The sequence below is a fragment of the Fukomys damarensis genome, unplaced genomic scaffold (assembly GCF_012274545.1).
Source record: "Fukomys damarensis isolate Sample0158 unplaced genomic scaffold, DMR_v1.0_HiC HiC_scaffold_6, whole genome shotgun sequence".
Classification (NCBI taxonomy): Eukaryota; Metazoa; Chordata; class Mammalia; order Rodentia; family Bathyergidae; genus Fukomys; species Fukomys damarensis.
Genome location: NW_022900918.1, coordinates 40,892,683 through 40,909,838, shown reverse-complemented (window position 1 = coordinate 40,909,838; position 17,156 = coordinate 40,892,683). Strand labels below are relative to the sequence as shown.

At 50.2% G+C, this 17,156-nt stretch overlaps 1 protein-coding gene across 1 annotated transcript in view; it reads right to left on the bottom strand.

The window, feature by feature from the left end:
- Positions 1-17,156, bottom strand: part of Myo16 (myosin XVI) — a 378,094-nt gene that overhangs the window by 71,538 nt on the left and 289,400 nt on the right. Inside the window, exon 28 of the mRNA XM_010619995.3 lies at positions 3,873-3,975. Within this exon, the coding sequence (XP_010618297.1) occupies positions 3,873-3,975 (103 nt within the window). The remainder of the gene's footprint in view (positions 1-3,872; positions 3,976-17,156) is intronic.

Genomic DNA, 17,156 nt, shown 5'->3' with positions numbered 1-17,156 from the left:
CTCTGCCTGCCCTCTGCCGCTGAGGCTGGACTCGGGGATCCTGCCCTACCTTCGCCCCTGGGAAGCCCCCGGCCTGTCCGCTCCTCCCACTCCCCCGAGACCCCTCGCACAGCCGCTGCATCTGCAAGCTCTCCCACTGCGGGCCCCGCCGCGCCCCGCGCCCAGGGCACCGGGACTTTGCAGGGGCCCGTGGGCCGCTCTGACAGATTCGCTCTCCATCCGTCATCCCTCCAGATGGCTGGAAATGAATATAGCACTCAGTTAACCACAGAGAAGAAACCAACCTATAACAGGGGGATGCGGACGAAACGTGCGAAAATCAGCTTATACCACTTACTGCTCCATTTAGAAGTGGTTTCAAAAGTTTTCATTTTCCATAAATGACATCACACGCAAAACAACCCCTTCCACTCTGGCCTTGATGCCTGGCGGACCCTTCCCCCGGGCGCGAGGTGATTCTGGTAAAAACACGGGAGTGACCCGAAAGAAACACAGAATTCAGAAGAGAAGACCGGGACAGAGACCTTATGGTAGCCCTGAGTTACAATATATCTGCTTAGAGAAATAAAATGCCAGGATGATAATGACAATAAAACAAACAACAGATGGTTAAGAACTATTCGTTTTTTTCCCCACACGAAGTCATTTATGGGTACTTCGTAAAGAAAAAATGTCTGGGGAGACAACACAGGACCGGAAGTCAGTCCTGCTGATTCCATTCCAACCGTTTAAAGAATCTTCCCTTTCTCTCAGCAGAGAAGTTGTCCAAATTCTGTCTCTTAAATAAGGACACAGCCCTGGCAGCCTTTCTAGTTTTAAACTGTATCATTCCATGATCAACACGAATGGGAAACAACCAAGAAGGATTCTCCCACAGCCATCGCTATAGCTTGATGTCTTCACTTTTCTCTAAAATAATGGCACATTACATAAAACAAAGATCTTGAGTACAAGGGACAGGTAATATGCATGCGTTTGCCAAGACTTGTGGTTCCCAGTTCACAAGGTGTGGGGGCCCAGGCTTCCTGTCAGGAGTAAAGATCAAAGCGGAAGTGATGTCTTAGAAGCAAAAACGTTTCCCAGAAAAATGGAATGGCTTTGTCACAAAGGCTTACCATAATTGATTTGCACCTACAACACAGCCCGTACTTAAAGTATGGCCCAGACACTGTGGGAAGAACCCCGCCACCAAACCTCCCTGCACACGGGCCTGGTGCAGACTCCACCCCGGCTGCTGTGTCCCCCCGGCTCCTGTCCCGGCCCCACTGTGGCTGCAGGAGAGCTCAGAGCATGAGCCTTTCTTCTCCTCTGCCTGCCTCTGGCTGTTTCCCTCTCCTCTTCCCCTGCTTTCCAGGGTGCACCTGGTACCCGACTGCAATGCGCTGTGTCCCTAGGGTCGGCGGAGCGACGGTCGGTCTGGGGATGAGGGACTCTGATCAATCGGAGTCCGCCTGCAGACAAGCACTGCTTGGCTTTCTTTCCCTTCCGATGACTTCCAGACCTGCAGAAGGTCCCAGGGACCAGCAGTGGGCTGCCTAGATGAAGGGCCACAGACAGAGCGAGGCCAGGGTGTACGGTCCGTCCCCTTTGGGTTCTGAAATCTGAACAAAACGATGCCAGATTGGGAATTTAAAAGATCAGAGCTGCATGGACGCTGTGGGAGGACAGCAGCATGGGGAGGGAGCCTGCCGGCCTCTGCAAGGGCGGCTCCGACTGCACCGCTGCTCTGATCAGTGTTGGTATTTACGAAGCATTCCTCACACTTGCCTCCAGATCCCTATGAAGAACACAGTGTGGGCCAGGCGTGGTGACGCACACCTGTAATCCCAGCACTGAGGCAAAGGGAGGCTGAGGCAGGAGGATCACTGCGAGTACCAGACCAGCCCGGCCTACATCGTGAGTTCCAGAGCAGTCTGAACTACAGAGTGACAGCCTGTCTCAAAAAACCAAAAAACAAAAAACAAACAAAAAAAGAACACAGTGTGTGTGGTCCTGGCCAACGCCACACACTAAAGGTTAGATGGCTCCACTGGTGTGGTGGTGCATCCTGTAAAGCAGCTGGCTGAGAGGCTGAGGAAGGAGCATCTCAAGTTCAAGCCCAGGGCTGGCAACTGAGTGACTTAATGAGCCCTGGACACAAAAATAAAGCAAAACAAAATACAATAACAAATAAGGGGGAATAGATGTAGCTCAGTGAGAAGGCCTGGGTTCAATCCTTAGTACCACACACACGTACAAACAAGTAGAAAGGAAGCGGGGGGTGGTGGTGGTGGAATCTGTCCTGAAACAAGGAAATTCTGGATCACTGCACTGTATTCATGGAGTGTGAGAATTTCCTATTTGGATTCCTATTCTGTTGATTTAAGGCGGTTCTCACAGGTGGTCTGATTAAATTTAAGGAAGGGTGACAAAATCCACAAGATCTCCATGTCCCATTACAGTAATAAAATGCTATTTTCAATTAAGAAAATAGAATTTTTAGCTAATACTCTATGCAGCTTTACACAGCAAAAAGTGACTCCAATTTCTCCCATCGCTCAGAATGGCTCTAAAGATATGGACAAGAATGTCATCAACCCTACGCTAACCACCCCAGGGCAAGAGCAGCACTGTCTGCTAACAAAAGCTCGCGCCGTGATGTGCAGGCTGGGAACAGCCCGCAGGTGCGCCCGTCTGCGCCAGGGCTCCTCTCTCGCCACCAGCTTCCTGGCGGGCCACGCTTGGGCACAGGGGGCCGACTCCAGCTCAGGGAGAAGCAGCTTCTCACGTCTAATGTAAAAGTGAGTTACGAACATACTTGGTTTCTGCAGAGTCAACTGTTTGCTTAAAATACATAAAAGGTTCTGTCTTTAAGCTGGAGAAGAGCAGTGTTCACTCGCAAGACAATGCGTACACGGCGGCCAAGACTGCATCTGAGCCTCTCCTCCGCCTCTGCCTCCTCCTCTCCTCGCTCTCTGTCTCTTTTATTCTGTGTCCCCCACCCCGGCAAACTTTCAGCCTCCTCTGGGGATGTAAAACAATAAGGAGAAAATAGATCTGTGTAAGAAAATGGAAGCAGTTTCTCTTTTGAAAAACTGACGCTCATCTGCAAAGCTTCAGTGCACCGCGTGTACAGGACACTGTCCTCAGCTGCTGCCTCAAGTCCCCGTCTGTCAGGGGGCACCAAGCTCTCCCGTGTCCATGGCCAACCTCCACCTGTGCACGGGGCCCGGGCTGGGTCCGCGCTTACCGCCAACACTTTCTCAGTGGGAGAATTCGTTCCCGACTCCTTGCTCACGTACCTACGTACTCGTATGTTCATATGTGTACAGGGTACATTCCTATCTAAAAGCATTCTTTACAGGGAGAAAGCAGCAACCCGGTCATCTCGGTGTCACATCATCCACGAACCAATACTATACACACACAACTCCTTATCAAAAAATCCCAGCAATGATTCAGTGGAAACGACTTCCGGTACCTACAAGATGACAACCCAAGCTGCGTCACCGAGTCCAGAGTGTCTGCCATCATCCTTACCCAGCTATTCCTCATCTTCCTCACCCCCGCATCCAGTCTTTGGCAAGAATGAACTTCGCACCCTTGCACACTGTATGCCCAGCTGTTGCGTCCTAGTGACTGAGAGCTGTTACAGCTACTTTCTAGATCCTTTCAGACTCTTTAGGGACCAGGTGAGGCTGCCATGTAGGTGAACTACATGGGGTCCCCAGGCTGCTCACCCCACTCTGGGTGTTCTCGGGATCCCCTTGTGTTGGCTGCATGATAGCAACACCTGAAGTTTGCAGACCGAGGCACTTGGGGACATGGATGTCCGCCTGAGGGCCCCTTGCCTTTGCCATCCCGCCTGGCATTCCGAGTCCCAAGTTACCAACCTGCCAGCCCTGGAGCCTGCACTGCTGGAGAACCAGGCGGCATCTCTCCTCTGCGGACGGCTCCTTCTTCTCGCCTGGCAGCGTCTCGGCCAACGGCTTGTATCTGCGGAAAGGACAGCAGCAAGGACGGTTATGGTTACTGCATCTGAGGGACATCCGGTCACACAGGCTCAGGAGGCCCTCATTTTACCCCAGAAACCCCTACCTCCCGCCCACTGGACACACGGAGCCCACTGTGAAGGGACCGTAGCTTTACAGGCAATGACTTAGAAATGACTCAGACACACAGCCTCCACTTCAAGTTCAGTGCTGACACAGGGATGCAGATCTTTTGTTCAAAGAATATTTGAAGAGAATAAAAATTATTCGGTTACCTGTCAGCTATATATCTACTTTGCTCTGAGAACCTATGAGTAGTGATCTCCCGTTCCCTAACTGAAATTCACAGCCACATAAGTTTCCCAGTTTTCAAAAATGACTTTCAACACTTGTTGTTATTGTATCGGTCCGTGTTTACAGTGCACGACGTCTACACTTCTTGTGTGGAGTTGGGGCACGGACAGAACACATCTTTATTCCTTTTCATCCACTGCCTCTGTCCTTCCTTCCCCTCCCTCCATCTCTTAATCCTCTTCCTATTTTAGAAAGACCTGCCTCCATACTTTTTATTAGCTATCTTTTGTTTTGCTCTTTATGTATAATGTGGGTAACTCCGATGGCCAGAGACCATGGCCATGTGACACTGAAGCTTGTGCGTCCGACTGATTTCACTGGACATGGTGGTCTCAAGGGGCCTCTGTTTTCCTACAGAGGACTCAAGTGCACCTTCTTCGTGGCAGCGTAGTGCTCCACTGGATGTAGAAACCACGTGTTCTTTATCCAAGCACGGGCCACTGCCAAGATTTAGCTGTTCTGAGCTGTGCCACTATAAACATGGGTGTGCACGGATCACTGTGATAAAATGTCTGTAACTCTTTTGGGAAGACGCCCAGAGGGGAATAGCTGCATTGAGTGGAATTTCTAGTTTTGATTTTGAGAAACCTCCACGCTGACTCCCACAGCGAGTGCCCCAGTTCGTGTTCCCACCAGCACATTTTCGGGGTAGGGACACGTGTGACCGCTTCCACGGCAGACGCTGAGCCTGGCAGCTGCTTCTTCGCGGCCGTCACTGGGATTGGCCGCAGCCAGTGGACACACGACGCACGCGGGTGGGGGCTGGGCAGTGCCGTGGGCTCAGTGTGGACCCCGGAGGGGCCTGCGAGCCCTCACGATGCCGCCACACAGCAGTGCGTCTGCCCGGGTCATGCTGGCTCGGCGGCGAGCCCTCCTTCAGGTGGTGAACAGGCGAGAAGCCGGGGCTGTGCACTGCATCAGTGCAATGGGCGGAACTGGGGTTAAGGTCCGTCAGGCCGGGCTGCCTGCGTTCTCCAGACGAGGAGCAGTTCTACTCCAAAGCAGACCTCCCTCCAAGGGCTCGGGACCACGTGCGGAGCCCACAGTGTCCACTAGATCTGCCTTCGCAGGGAGCAAGTGAGAGGAGTGACTGATCACAGAGGCCGCGGAACAGGAAGTGGGGGGGGACAGGAAGCCAGTCGTGTTCCCTGGATGAGGGCACAGGCCCCTCCCGGAAGCAAGGAGCCCGCCTGATCTCCCCTTTGGGTACCATAAGGCAGCAGGGATTCAGGGGAATTAAGTTACCTGTCCAAGTACAGAGATGACGGCACAGGGTCACTTTTGTCCTCCTGAATCGTCAGAGCATGTGGCCTATTTGGAAGTAGGGTCTCTGCAGAAGTAATTAGGGTGACTCCAAGTCAACATGACACACGTCCGAACAAGGAGAGGAGACCGGAAGTGAGACCCCAGCGTAACACTATGCAGCGATGGCAGAACTAGGAAGGAGCACCAAGGACCGAGGGCCACCGCAAGGGGCTGGGACGCGGCCAGCAGGACTGGACTCCGAGTCTTGCTGGTGGTGGCCCTGCTGACTGGACTTTGGACTTGCCGCCTCCAGCAATGTGAACAGGCGAATTTCCACTTCTTTGAGCTGTCCACGTGTGTCCGTGACTCGCAGGGACATGGGAGGGACAAGGGGCCGAGCTGGGGTCTGAACCTGGGCAGCTGCCACAGACACCGTCTTTCCACTGCCTGGGCTGAGTCCAGGAGAAGCATCCAACTGGGACCTGGGCTCGTTAGACACCGATTGTGTAAAGCTGGAGTGGGAAAATCCACAGTCCCGGCCCTCACAGCAGTGCAGAGTGAGGTCCTGATCTGCTGGCCTCAGTGGCTGCATCCTGCAGCGGGAGCTCAGGGCTTGAAGATGGAGACTCATTCGTGACCCCAGCAAGACCCAGGTGTCTGCCGCTTAGCCCACTCCCGCGATGCAATGCAATCACTCAAATCACCTCTTTATTCTCTTCGATAATTGCCTCATTTGAGAACTTTGTTAATTATCAAGAATTTAATTGATGCAATTCCAGTATCTGAATACAATATGAACAAGTCAGAAGGAAAATCTTGCCTTTGGTGCTTTTTTTCCCCCTCATTTTATATTGTTCTTTTGACACTTAAAATGGTATAATTCTGACATTTCAACTGAAAAGACAAAAACATCATCTTAGACAGGGCTGAGATATTGCACTTAGTGGGATTTTAAAGCCCCTGTGTTTGAACCTCAGTGTCACCTGCATGGTGGCACCTCTGGTGTAGAAGGGCACGATCCCATGATGCCACCACCAAGAGCCGGCCTCGGGACTTTACCCCGGGCCACCTCTGCTGTCCCCTGCGGTCCCTGCTGCACTCCATCTACAGCCAGGACGGTGAGCAGGAAGCCTCGGCACCTGCAGCTGGTGCCTCCTGTCTCAGCTTCCTTCGGGGCGAGGTCAGGACCACAGTGGTGCCCTCTGTCTCGAATCGGCATCCTTGGACCCCTTCATTCGGCTTGGGCAATTCAGTGATGCTGACTGAGCATGAAGAGGGCTGGGGATCCTCTGGGATCGGGTGAGAAGGGCACAGGTGAGACCCAACCCTAGGGCTCCATCGTGGGAGAATGAACAAGGACGGAAGGAGGAAAGGAAGGGAGCGGGGAGGAGACGGGAGGGAGAGAGGGAGGCTGCTGGATATGGGGACAGAAGACACGGAGTGGGGAGCAGGAGCTGTGCTCCGAGGAGCGTCCCTCGGGACACCAAAGAGGCCGGCGTGGCTGGAGAGCAGAAGTGAGCAGACCAGGGAGGAGGAGGAGGAGCTCCCCGGGGCCTGGAGGGAAGGGACACGGACCAGGCGCCGAGTCTGAAGAGCCTGGTCCCCACCTCAGGCAGGGGTCTTCAGGTGTGCTGTTCCCTGCTGCCTCTATGTCCCGAATCGTTCAAAACCTTTCCCTTTTATGGTCACTTGGACTTTGGGGAGGAGCCAGAAGTCGCAAGGGTGCCAGATCCAGTGAGTAAGGTGGACACAGCAGCCCTTCCATCAGATGGCGTCTGGCGGCAGCAGGCACTGTATTTTGGTCACATCTCATAAAGACCCTCAGGAAAGAGGACTCCAGAGCTGCCACAGGAAGCAGCCAGGACGATGGGGTGAGTGTGCTCCAAGGGAGGAGGGGAGCCTCTGGGGGACCCTCGGTCTTTCACCGTGAGAGCTTCTGGGAATCGAGTCAGGCACCGTCGGTCTATTCTGCTCTCTCTCGTGCTTGCGAGGACCCTCAGGGGCCGGCGGGCGTGGAGGGAAGCGAGGCTGAGGCCGAGCGCCAGGTGCGTAGTGCTGACCCTGGCTCGCTGCAGCAGCTGGCGCACAGTGGGGTGGGGGCTCCGAGCTCCCAGCCACTTCCTGCGCTCTCCCTACATGGTGCAGTTGAAGAGAAAGTGCTCCCTGGGCATGCACTCCCGGCATCGTGGGGAGGACAGGAAGGCAGCAGGAGTAGCCATGATGCCTCAGAAACCCCAGGAGAAAGCGCCCCTCCCAGGCTGTGTGCATTTGGAGGTCTCTGTGTTTTAAGAGACCGGCTAGAAGAAAAGTGGAAAACAGCTAGCTGCATGTGTAAGGGAGCTCAGGAAAGCGAAGGGACAAACACACATTTCTCCAAAAGTCACTGCCTCCTAGTTTATGTTTTTTTTGTTTTTTTTTCCTTTTTGGTACCAGGAATCAAACTCAGGACCTTGCGTTTGCAAGGCAGGTGGTGGAACTACTGAGCGAAATCCCTAGCCCCTCCTAGTTTATGTTTTTAAAGTTTTTTTTTTTTTTTGGTTTTGTGTTGTTGCTTTTAGACAGGGTCTTGCTATGTAGGTTTAGGCTGGCCTCAAACTTGAGGTAATCCTCCTGCCTCAGCCTCCCCAGTGCTGGGATTACAGATGTGCACCGCCATGCCTGCCCTGCCTCCTACTTTAAAGGGGGAATATTGACTCTTACTTCATGGCCTTGAGAACAAAACAGTGTAAGCAGCGACCACAGAATTCAGGCTAAACAAGAGGATGTTTGACTCCTTTAATAAGACACGCAGAAAGTGGTAGAATCATTTTTTTAAAGGAAAATACAAGGTACGCAAACCCAACTATTTTTTTTTAACCTCAGACAGTTCCTCTGAATTTGTTTCTGTTGCTGGACATACATTTGTCTCATCCTTCTCAAAGAAAACCCTGTTGTTCTGGTGTCCTGAAATCCCTGAAGATTGTAACTTTTTCCCTCATCATTTTCTGGGCACCTGCTGTGTGTACAAGAAGCCCACTGTTTGCCTGGCTCATCACCACAGTGTATGGGGTCACTCTTACTTCACTGCCTAGCGGGGCCGTGTCTCAGAAAAGGTGTCGCTTTCTTGTTTCAAGACCTCACGAAATTTGCCTCATTAAGGACGTATTTTAACTACTTTATTATGAACCATACAATAATGTTTGATGGATATTCGTCTCCTCACACCCCAGGAAGAGAGATGAGCTGGTGGATGGAAAGAGAAAAACAGCAAGAGAGGAAGGACTGTCCCACAGCTCACTACTGGAGGGCTGATGGAGACAGGGCATGGCCAGGGGAGGGAAGCGAGCCGGAAGTGAGCGGTCAACTGCAGGGGCAGAGTCTGCAGGGGTCGGTGGGCTCCAAAGGGGTTTGCAGAGCCATGGCAGTGTGAGAGACTCGGGCGAACAGGCGCCTGTGGTGGCATCAACACCCTGCCGGTGGGGATAAGTCAAGTGCCTGGGCCCAAGGTGCATGACAAATAAAAGACCCACAGCTTGAGGGTGAGAGGGAAGCACTGAAAGTGGTTTGGATGTTTTGTTTTGCAAAGTCAGAAAAAAATAACAGACGTCACGTCACGGGCAGCAGCAGCTGCAGAGCCCACATTCTATGCATACTTCTTGCCTGCTTCCATTTTAGGATGAGGAGGTTCTTCTAGAACCTTCCCTGGTGTGGTTTCCCAGGGAGAGCCTGGTGTGTGTACCACAGATGTGCACTCCGTGGCCCGCCCAGCCTGTGGGCTCTGTGGCTCCTTTCCCTATGTGGCAGGGTGTGGAAGGGAATGTTCTAGCTCGCTCTGCAGAAGCTGAGCTGCAGGCTGCAGTTGCCTAGCAACAGAGCTGACGAGCATCATGGCGAGGAGGAGGAGGAGGAGGAGGAGGAGGCGGAGGAAGGAAAGGGGGCCCCAAACTACTCTCCCCATGGAAGGAGGAAAGAGAAAGACAGCGTTTGTAAGACTTTCCTTTTAACAAAACAAAGAGACAAACTTGTCAAAGATCATCTTGTGGACACAGAAGTCCACGGTGTCCTCTCCTGTACAAGTTCTGTCCTTGGTCCCCGAGAGTCTTGTGCGTAAACACCCCACTGCCTCTGCAGGTCAGGTCAGGCCCTGTGCTGTGGGGGTCTCTGCCCCACCCCCAGTGCAGCAGGGAGCCCAGGACTCAGCTCTACCATCACCTGCAAATGCACAGGAGGGACAGAACGGGGCCTGAGCTGGAGTCTGGCGGCCTCGGAGCCTCCTGGAATGTTTGGGGCTACAGTTTGGTCTTGAGTCCATTTTCCTTCTGCAAGGAGGCTCCTGGGTTCTCGTGCGTCTATGCTCGATGAGGTCATGGGAAGAAGCAGCTTCTGCAATGCTACCCTGAGAGCCACAGGACGCTTCTCCTGCTGTGGGTTAGACTGGCCCCTCCCCTCCCCCAGGGCAGCAGGAGGTGCCATCCTGCCGAGGCCCTGCTCACAGAGGTCATTCTCTGTTGCCGCCTGTGTCAGGAACCCTCAAAATGGGTCCTATGTGAGTCCACGGCATACACAAACCAGTGCTGGAGGGCTGGGCACTGCCTCCAGGTGGTCTGCCTCACCGCAGGGGTTGGAACACGAAGGCAGAGAGGCAGTGTGGCCAGAGGCCAGCGAGGGAAGGGCACCCCTGGCATCACCCTGCAGCCACAGCTCATCCGGCAGGTGGGGAGGCCCCAGATGCTATGTGTACTTCTCTGGAGTTGAAAGGGGGACAGGAGGAAGAAGGCAGGGAGGGCCAGAGGAAACACAGATGTCAACGTAGGGCAGACTGTTCCACATCATCCCTGAATCCTCACGGCCACCCTACGGACATCTGAGAGTGTGTGAGAACGCCAAAGAGTGGCCCACAGCGAAGCTGGCGTCTTAACCCAGCCATGGGGTCCTGAGTCAGTGGTACCCACTTAATCGATGTAGATAAAGACCGAACTTGCCCCTTTCATCTTCGTGCTTGAAAGATAAAGGCGACCAGCACAACCGAGAAATGTAACAACAAGGAGTATTAGTTATACAGGATGGAGAGACGGGACCCCATGCTCGCCCTGCACTCCAGCGCCAGGCCTTCCACTCCCAAGTCCTGCCTTCCTGAGCTCATCCACTCCTCCACCCCACTTACCATGCTCAAGGCTGTCCCTGTTGTCACCAGTGATTTTAACGTTACCCTAGCTGTATCCGTCAGGCATTTAACTGTCACATCTCTGCTTGACTTCAGCAGCACTGATGGCAGAGACCCAGAGGAGGAAGAAGGAGCCCACATGGAGTTAGAAGAGGAACTGGTGACTTCTGGAGTCATGGCTGGGCCACCCCAGGGACCCCGGCAGGCCATCAGCATCATCCGAGAAGGACTCTGCTTGACACTCCTGCTTTGTGAGGGAAGACCACCCTGGCTGGGTCCCCTGCCCACCTCCACCTTGCCCCCGCTGGGTATGCAGATGGCAAATGGATTCAGAGCACCTGCTAAGAATACGCACAACAACGGGCTGAGGTCTCTTTCTCAACGCTGCTCCCACTTCTTCATATAATCTGGGCAACCCAATAACATTCTCTTTAGCTAGTAAATGGACGGAAGTGAAGCTAAATTACAAAGGTCTCAGATAAAGTACACCGTGTTCCATTTCCCAAGCAGCCTGGGACGGGTGGTTTAGCCAGGTTTGTGCTTGCTTTGGATACAGCTCTAGGGTATTTTTCCACCATCCCTGGGCACATAGTGCTCCAGAGTCTTGGGCCCTGGGGAGAATTTAAATGTGCCACCGGGCACTGAGTCAGTGACAGAGCTGAAATAATGGTTCCCGGTGCAGGAACTGATCTTGCTGCCTCTGAGTCAGCCCGGTACTGAGGATATTGAGAACAGCCAGTTCTGAACATTCAGAAGACCGGAGCTGCCTCTCCATCCTCTGTGCATTTCATGATTTACCAGCTGAGCCATAGCTCATGTTTATCAGGTACAAGAACAGCTTGTTTTCAGCATCACTGAAAAGAACAGATGTGCATTTGTTGTTTAAGCCTAAATAAGGGACCTCTTTCAGCTGTGTGGTTCAGGTAAAATTATCCCACTCCTTTAGCAATGCGGTCCTTCATCCCCTCATCAATATCCACCAGGGCCGCCCTGACCTGTTTCTCACAGGAAGAGATCTAACACAGGTAGATCTGTCTGTCAGGGGCATCTGTTATCCTGTCATTTTCTCCCATCTCTGTGGAGAGCGTGCTGTTCCCCAACATGGCTGAGCGCTCTGTGGAGTTGCTGGCCACCGGACTGTCTGTATTATTCACACACGTGGAAGCCTGCCTCAAGAACAGCCAAGGCACAGGCTACTCTATGATGCTCCAGTTCACAGTATCACTGCCATACAACCAGGGAGCAAATCATTAAGATGTTCTCAGTGAGATTATACTTCTCGGCCAAGCAGCAGGCTGGTATGGAAACAAGATGCCGCTAGCGATGGCCATGCCACTTTCCTTGAACAGCCACATTTCAAAGTGCAGGCCAGGGGCTGAACTAAATGCTGTTCAATCATTTCAGAAAGCACTGATTTTAATACAGTAAGCCAACACTTATAAAGACAAGATCAGGGCTATAGTGACGTATTAAATCTCAGTGGCAGTGAGTTTTAGTGCCAGCTGATTGTGTTACACTGAGAACCTGAGAGGAGCAAATATCATCTTGGTAAGTTTAATATAAAGAATAGAATTCCCATTTCCTCCTGTGAGATGCTTCAAATACTGACATGTTACATTTAACAGTGTAACAGAGGTGCTTGAGGAATTTAGTTAGACATGGTTGTCCACATTAAGAACTGGAATCCAGGGCTGGGGATTTAGCTCAGTAGCACCACGCCTGCCTCGTAAGCACAAGGTCCTAAGTTTGATCCTGGTATATATATATAAAAAAAAAAAAAAAAGAACTGGAATCCAGGACACTTCTATTTTGAGATAAGATAATCTGTGTACCTAACTGTCGTACTGAATCTTGATTATTTATTTTCACTATTTGTAAATATCGGATAGATGGGTCAGAATGGCAAAAGTGAGTATCTGAGATATTTTGGGGATTTAAACATGCTGTTACTCATCAGTAGGCACTAGTGTCTGTACCATATTGGAAGTCTTAATTTTAAAAATGCATGATAAATACTGGCATTTACTAGGACCCTATAGGACTTAATAACATGTAAAATGTTGTCTTTTAATGTTTATTACCATAGCACGTGTTTCTGACACACTGCACACGTAAAAGCTAGGGTCCTATTTATTGCTTCTACTTGTACATTACTTCTTTGAATAATTACCCATCACTCACACAACACTGCAGGACTACAGACCACAAAGAAGAACAAGAAATATCCTTCTTTGGGGTATACTTCTTGTTATGGCTCATATCTAGATGTTCCTCCAAAGCCTCATGTGCTCACAGGCAGGGCCTTGGGGAGATGACTGGATCATGGGTGTGTGCTACTGCATCAGCCCATCACTGATGGGTTCCCAGTTGGGTGCTGAAGCCTCGTGGGAAGAGGTGCTCACAGTGGCCTGGATGGGTGCATGTATACATCTTTCCTTCCCCTGGATCCCTCTCTTCTTGCTTCCTACCATGCCATGAACTGTTTTCCTCCTCTGCCATGCAATCCTGCCTTGGAGCGAACTGGCGATGGACTGAAACCTCTACAGACTGTGAGCCAAAACAAACTCTCCTCCTTTATCTGGTCAGTGTCAGGTATTTTGCTCAACAACAAGAAAGTAACAGAGATGCTTCTCATAGAATGTAGCAGATTGTCCAACTGATCCCCTGGCAAGTAATAAACTGTGGATCTTTGACTGATTTTGAGGAGGTTATCTTCTAGTTCTTTTGTACAAGCTGTAGAAAACTAACAGTTGCTATCCAAGCTATGCAAATGATATCTGTGTTGGGCGGCACAAATAAATTTTGGCATAGATAATAAAAAATATTTATAAATAAAATTTTCATTTGAACTGGCTTAAATATCTCAGTTGTTTCCTCTTTACACAAGCAGCTCACCGCACTCTTCAATATGCATTCATAATCTAGTTCAATGACGGCTCTGATTGCTGCCTTGTTGAAGATCACGCTTTAGCCTAACACAGTATGATCACTGAGACTCACTCAGCGAGGAGGGAGGAGTGAGCTCTCTCCCAGCCATCAGGCTGCATTAATTTCTCCACTCAGTCTGCTCTGCAACCCTCGCTGTCTACCTTCTCTTCTCGTGCACACCACTGTCTGAAAACATCTCAGGCCAAGAGAGCTAGTGACACTTCATAAGAGAAGCTAATGACTACATTTCAGGTCTCCTAACACATATTTTTGTTTCCATATAACTGGGTCTTTCTGTAGCCTATGAAACCACTGATTGCTCCCTCCCCGAAACCGTCTTCTCGCTGGTTCCCTGGTTCCTTTCTGTCCTGCTGGCCTCACAAGCTCTCCAGGCTCCCTCACAGACCGACCTCCTCCAGCCTCCTACCGAAGGTACATGCTCATCAGCGCTTGTATCCTGGCACACCTACAATGCTTCGCTCAGCGACCTCAGGCTAAAGCTACCATCTGGAAGCACGACTCACTGGCATGTGCTTAAAACCCAATCATTTCTTCCCCCTCGCACAGCTCTGCTCGACCTCTCCCTGGGCAGCGCAGCTCGGATCTCCCCAGCACACCGCAAGAATGGCCCACACAGCCTAGCATGTGACCATCTTCCACTTTGTCTGCATTCTGCCCCCGCCCCCGAGCCTGGGAGTCTGTCCAGAGGGTTCGTCACCAGCCTGGTCATCTGACACCCCAGTAACCTCTACACAGAGATCCTTTTCTTCATCTTAACCAGTCTCTCCTGAGAGCCTCAAGCTTTTCTCTCGATTACCGGAATGACCAATCTCCTCAGCACATCATCTTGCCCCATCTAGCTGGCTTCCTCTCATTTTGCTGCTGTGCCAGTGGCGCCAGGCTTCTAGCACAGTCCTGGATGGTGAGCACAGCTGGGCCTGGCCGGGCCTCTGTGGAACATCTCCCTGACCGTAAGCACAGAACACTGCTGCCAAGTGGAAAATTCACTGGGTCCCCATCCCGCTCACTGCTGCAATTCTGTGAGTGTCTGTGCACCACCCTTGCTGGCTTCTCTCTGGGCAGCTCTACATGGGGTTTAAGACTCAGCACAACATCATGCACCCCGGGACAGCTTCAGTGCCCTTCTCCTGCAAACCCTGTTCTCAACATCCTTTTCTGCACCCCCCTCTACTTCCATGCTGCCTTTTTCTATTTCCCTGGCTTTGGGAAGAGAGGCTATTTCATTCATTCCACGCTGTTATTCCCGAAGTATCCAATAGTAGCAGGCACGTTGAAAACATTCACAAACTACTGAGTTAACAAGGAAGGCAGAATTCAAACTGTCCTATGTTCCAGCGAGCCCAATATTGAGTATATAATGAACAAAGGAATTGGTATGTTGAGGAGAGAGCCACACTCCCAAGGCACTACAGCGAGAAAAGAAGTGGTCTAAGCGTCCATCACTGGGTGTGTGGGTAAAGCAGTAACTGCACAGGGGATTCAGCCTTTCAGAAGATGAAGTCCTGTCATTTCCAACAACATGAATACCCAGAGGGAACGCCGGGCACTGACAGGTAAATGCTGCATGTCTCATTCATATGTGGAATCTAAAAAGTTGAACTTATAGAAGCAGAGAATAGAATGATGGTGCTTAGCAGAGCCTTTGGTGTGGGGGCTAAAGTTAGACAAAAAATTTTTTTCAATTAGGACAGTGGAAATATGGTAAATCTAGTGTAAATAAATTACCGTGGTGATCTATGAACTCCCAGGTGCCACTGCGTCAAAGCAGGTGGCACTTTATCTGGAGCCAAATCGCTCCTTTGGGAGAACCTGGGTGGGGAGACAGGATGATCAGAATTCTGTTCACAGCCTCTGTGTATAAAGTTGCAGTTTTGACCATTTGATTAATAGAAACCCCCAACCCAGATTTCTCTAAGAATAAGAAGAAAGTCATCAGCTTCCTGGACAACTTCTAGTATGCTTAATTTTAACTTAATTAAAATCCGTGCACATTCAAACAAATATAGTATTCGCCTCCACTTCCTATCCAAACCTCATGTCTAGCATCATCATGTTATAAAATACCAGCTGCTCTATGTTAATTTTATCCAGAGATATAAATCTGTTTAGGAAAAGTTGGTATACATAATCTGAATAATCAAAGCAGAAAAGTGCACCATTATCTACAGTAGCAAAAATTACCTTAAAATGCAAATGTTCAAACAACACCATTATTGTAGGAAGTTTTTCATTACAAGAATAGATTGCAGGCGTTCACAAGTTAGCCCACGAACAATTCAACAAATGAAACAGCCATGTAGTAGGAAATCAAGGCCACCAAGAGGAGCAATGGTGGTTGGCCTCACCCTCTATTCTCAACAGCAAACTAAGCAACCGATGTGAAGCAATGATTCTCAGACCGCTGGAAACCAGGCAAGAGGCCCTTGAGAGACAGACGAGAGATAAGCCCTAACCTTGCCCTGCTTGCTTCACAAGGAGAGTGTCCAGGTCTCAGCATGGAAAGGGGAAGCTGGGGAGACCCGATGATCTCCCAGAGTTAGAGGGGGTGGAACTGGGAGGTGTGTGTGGTGGGGGCAAGGCAGCTAAAATTTCCAGGGCAGAGAATCAGAAAGAAGAGAGGGTCACAGAGATCATCATAGCTACACTTCAGCCTGGACCTGAACAGAGAGCCCCACACTTAGAAGAAACAACCTCATTCCCAGAAAAGAGCCATCAGAATGCACTAGAGGGCGCCACCTCCAGGGCCAAGACAGGAAGGAAGTGGCGCTATTCCTGTCAGCCAGAGCAAACTCCCTAAAGCCGCCTACTGGGTAGGGTGAGCAATTATAAGACATAATTAATCCTACCTGAAAACTATCCTGGTTCCATCTAACAACAAAGCTTACAACGCTTATGGAAATACGTGAACATATCCAACATTAAAAAAACTCCACAGTGTCTGATATGCAAACATTAACAGTGTGCAAAGAAGCAGAAAAACCCACCCATCTGTAACAGAAGTGAAAGATAATCAATTAATACTGACCAAGAGGTGACACAGACAATAAAATTAATAGATTGATAGTTGGAGAGAAAGAGACATGAAGAAAATTTCAAAGGTTCCAGTTGAACTTGTAGAAATGACAATTATATAATAATGGAAACAACAGAAGTGGATGGACCTAATATTAGAAATGATAAATTTATCTGACGACAACAGTAAGATGAGCAGAAGAAATAACAAAACCTTTAAACATCAATGAGCCGAGAGTTGGTGACTTGTGGGGCAACTTCAAGCTTCTATGACACATGACATTGTTTTCTCGTGACATAATATCTAAAGGAGAAATGATAGAAGGGAAGAAAGAAAAAGTATTTGATAAAGGTTATGGATTAAATTTTCCTAAACTTGGTGAAACCTCTGAATTCAAACATCCAAGAAGCTGCATAAAGCCAAGCAAAAAGAACATGAAGCACAAATTACTGAAAAATTGTAAAAAAAAAAAAAAAAAAAA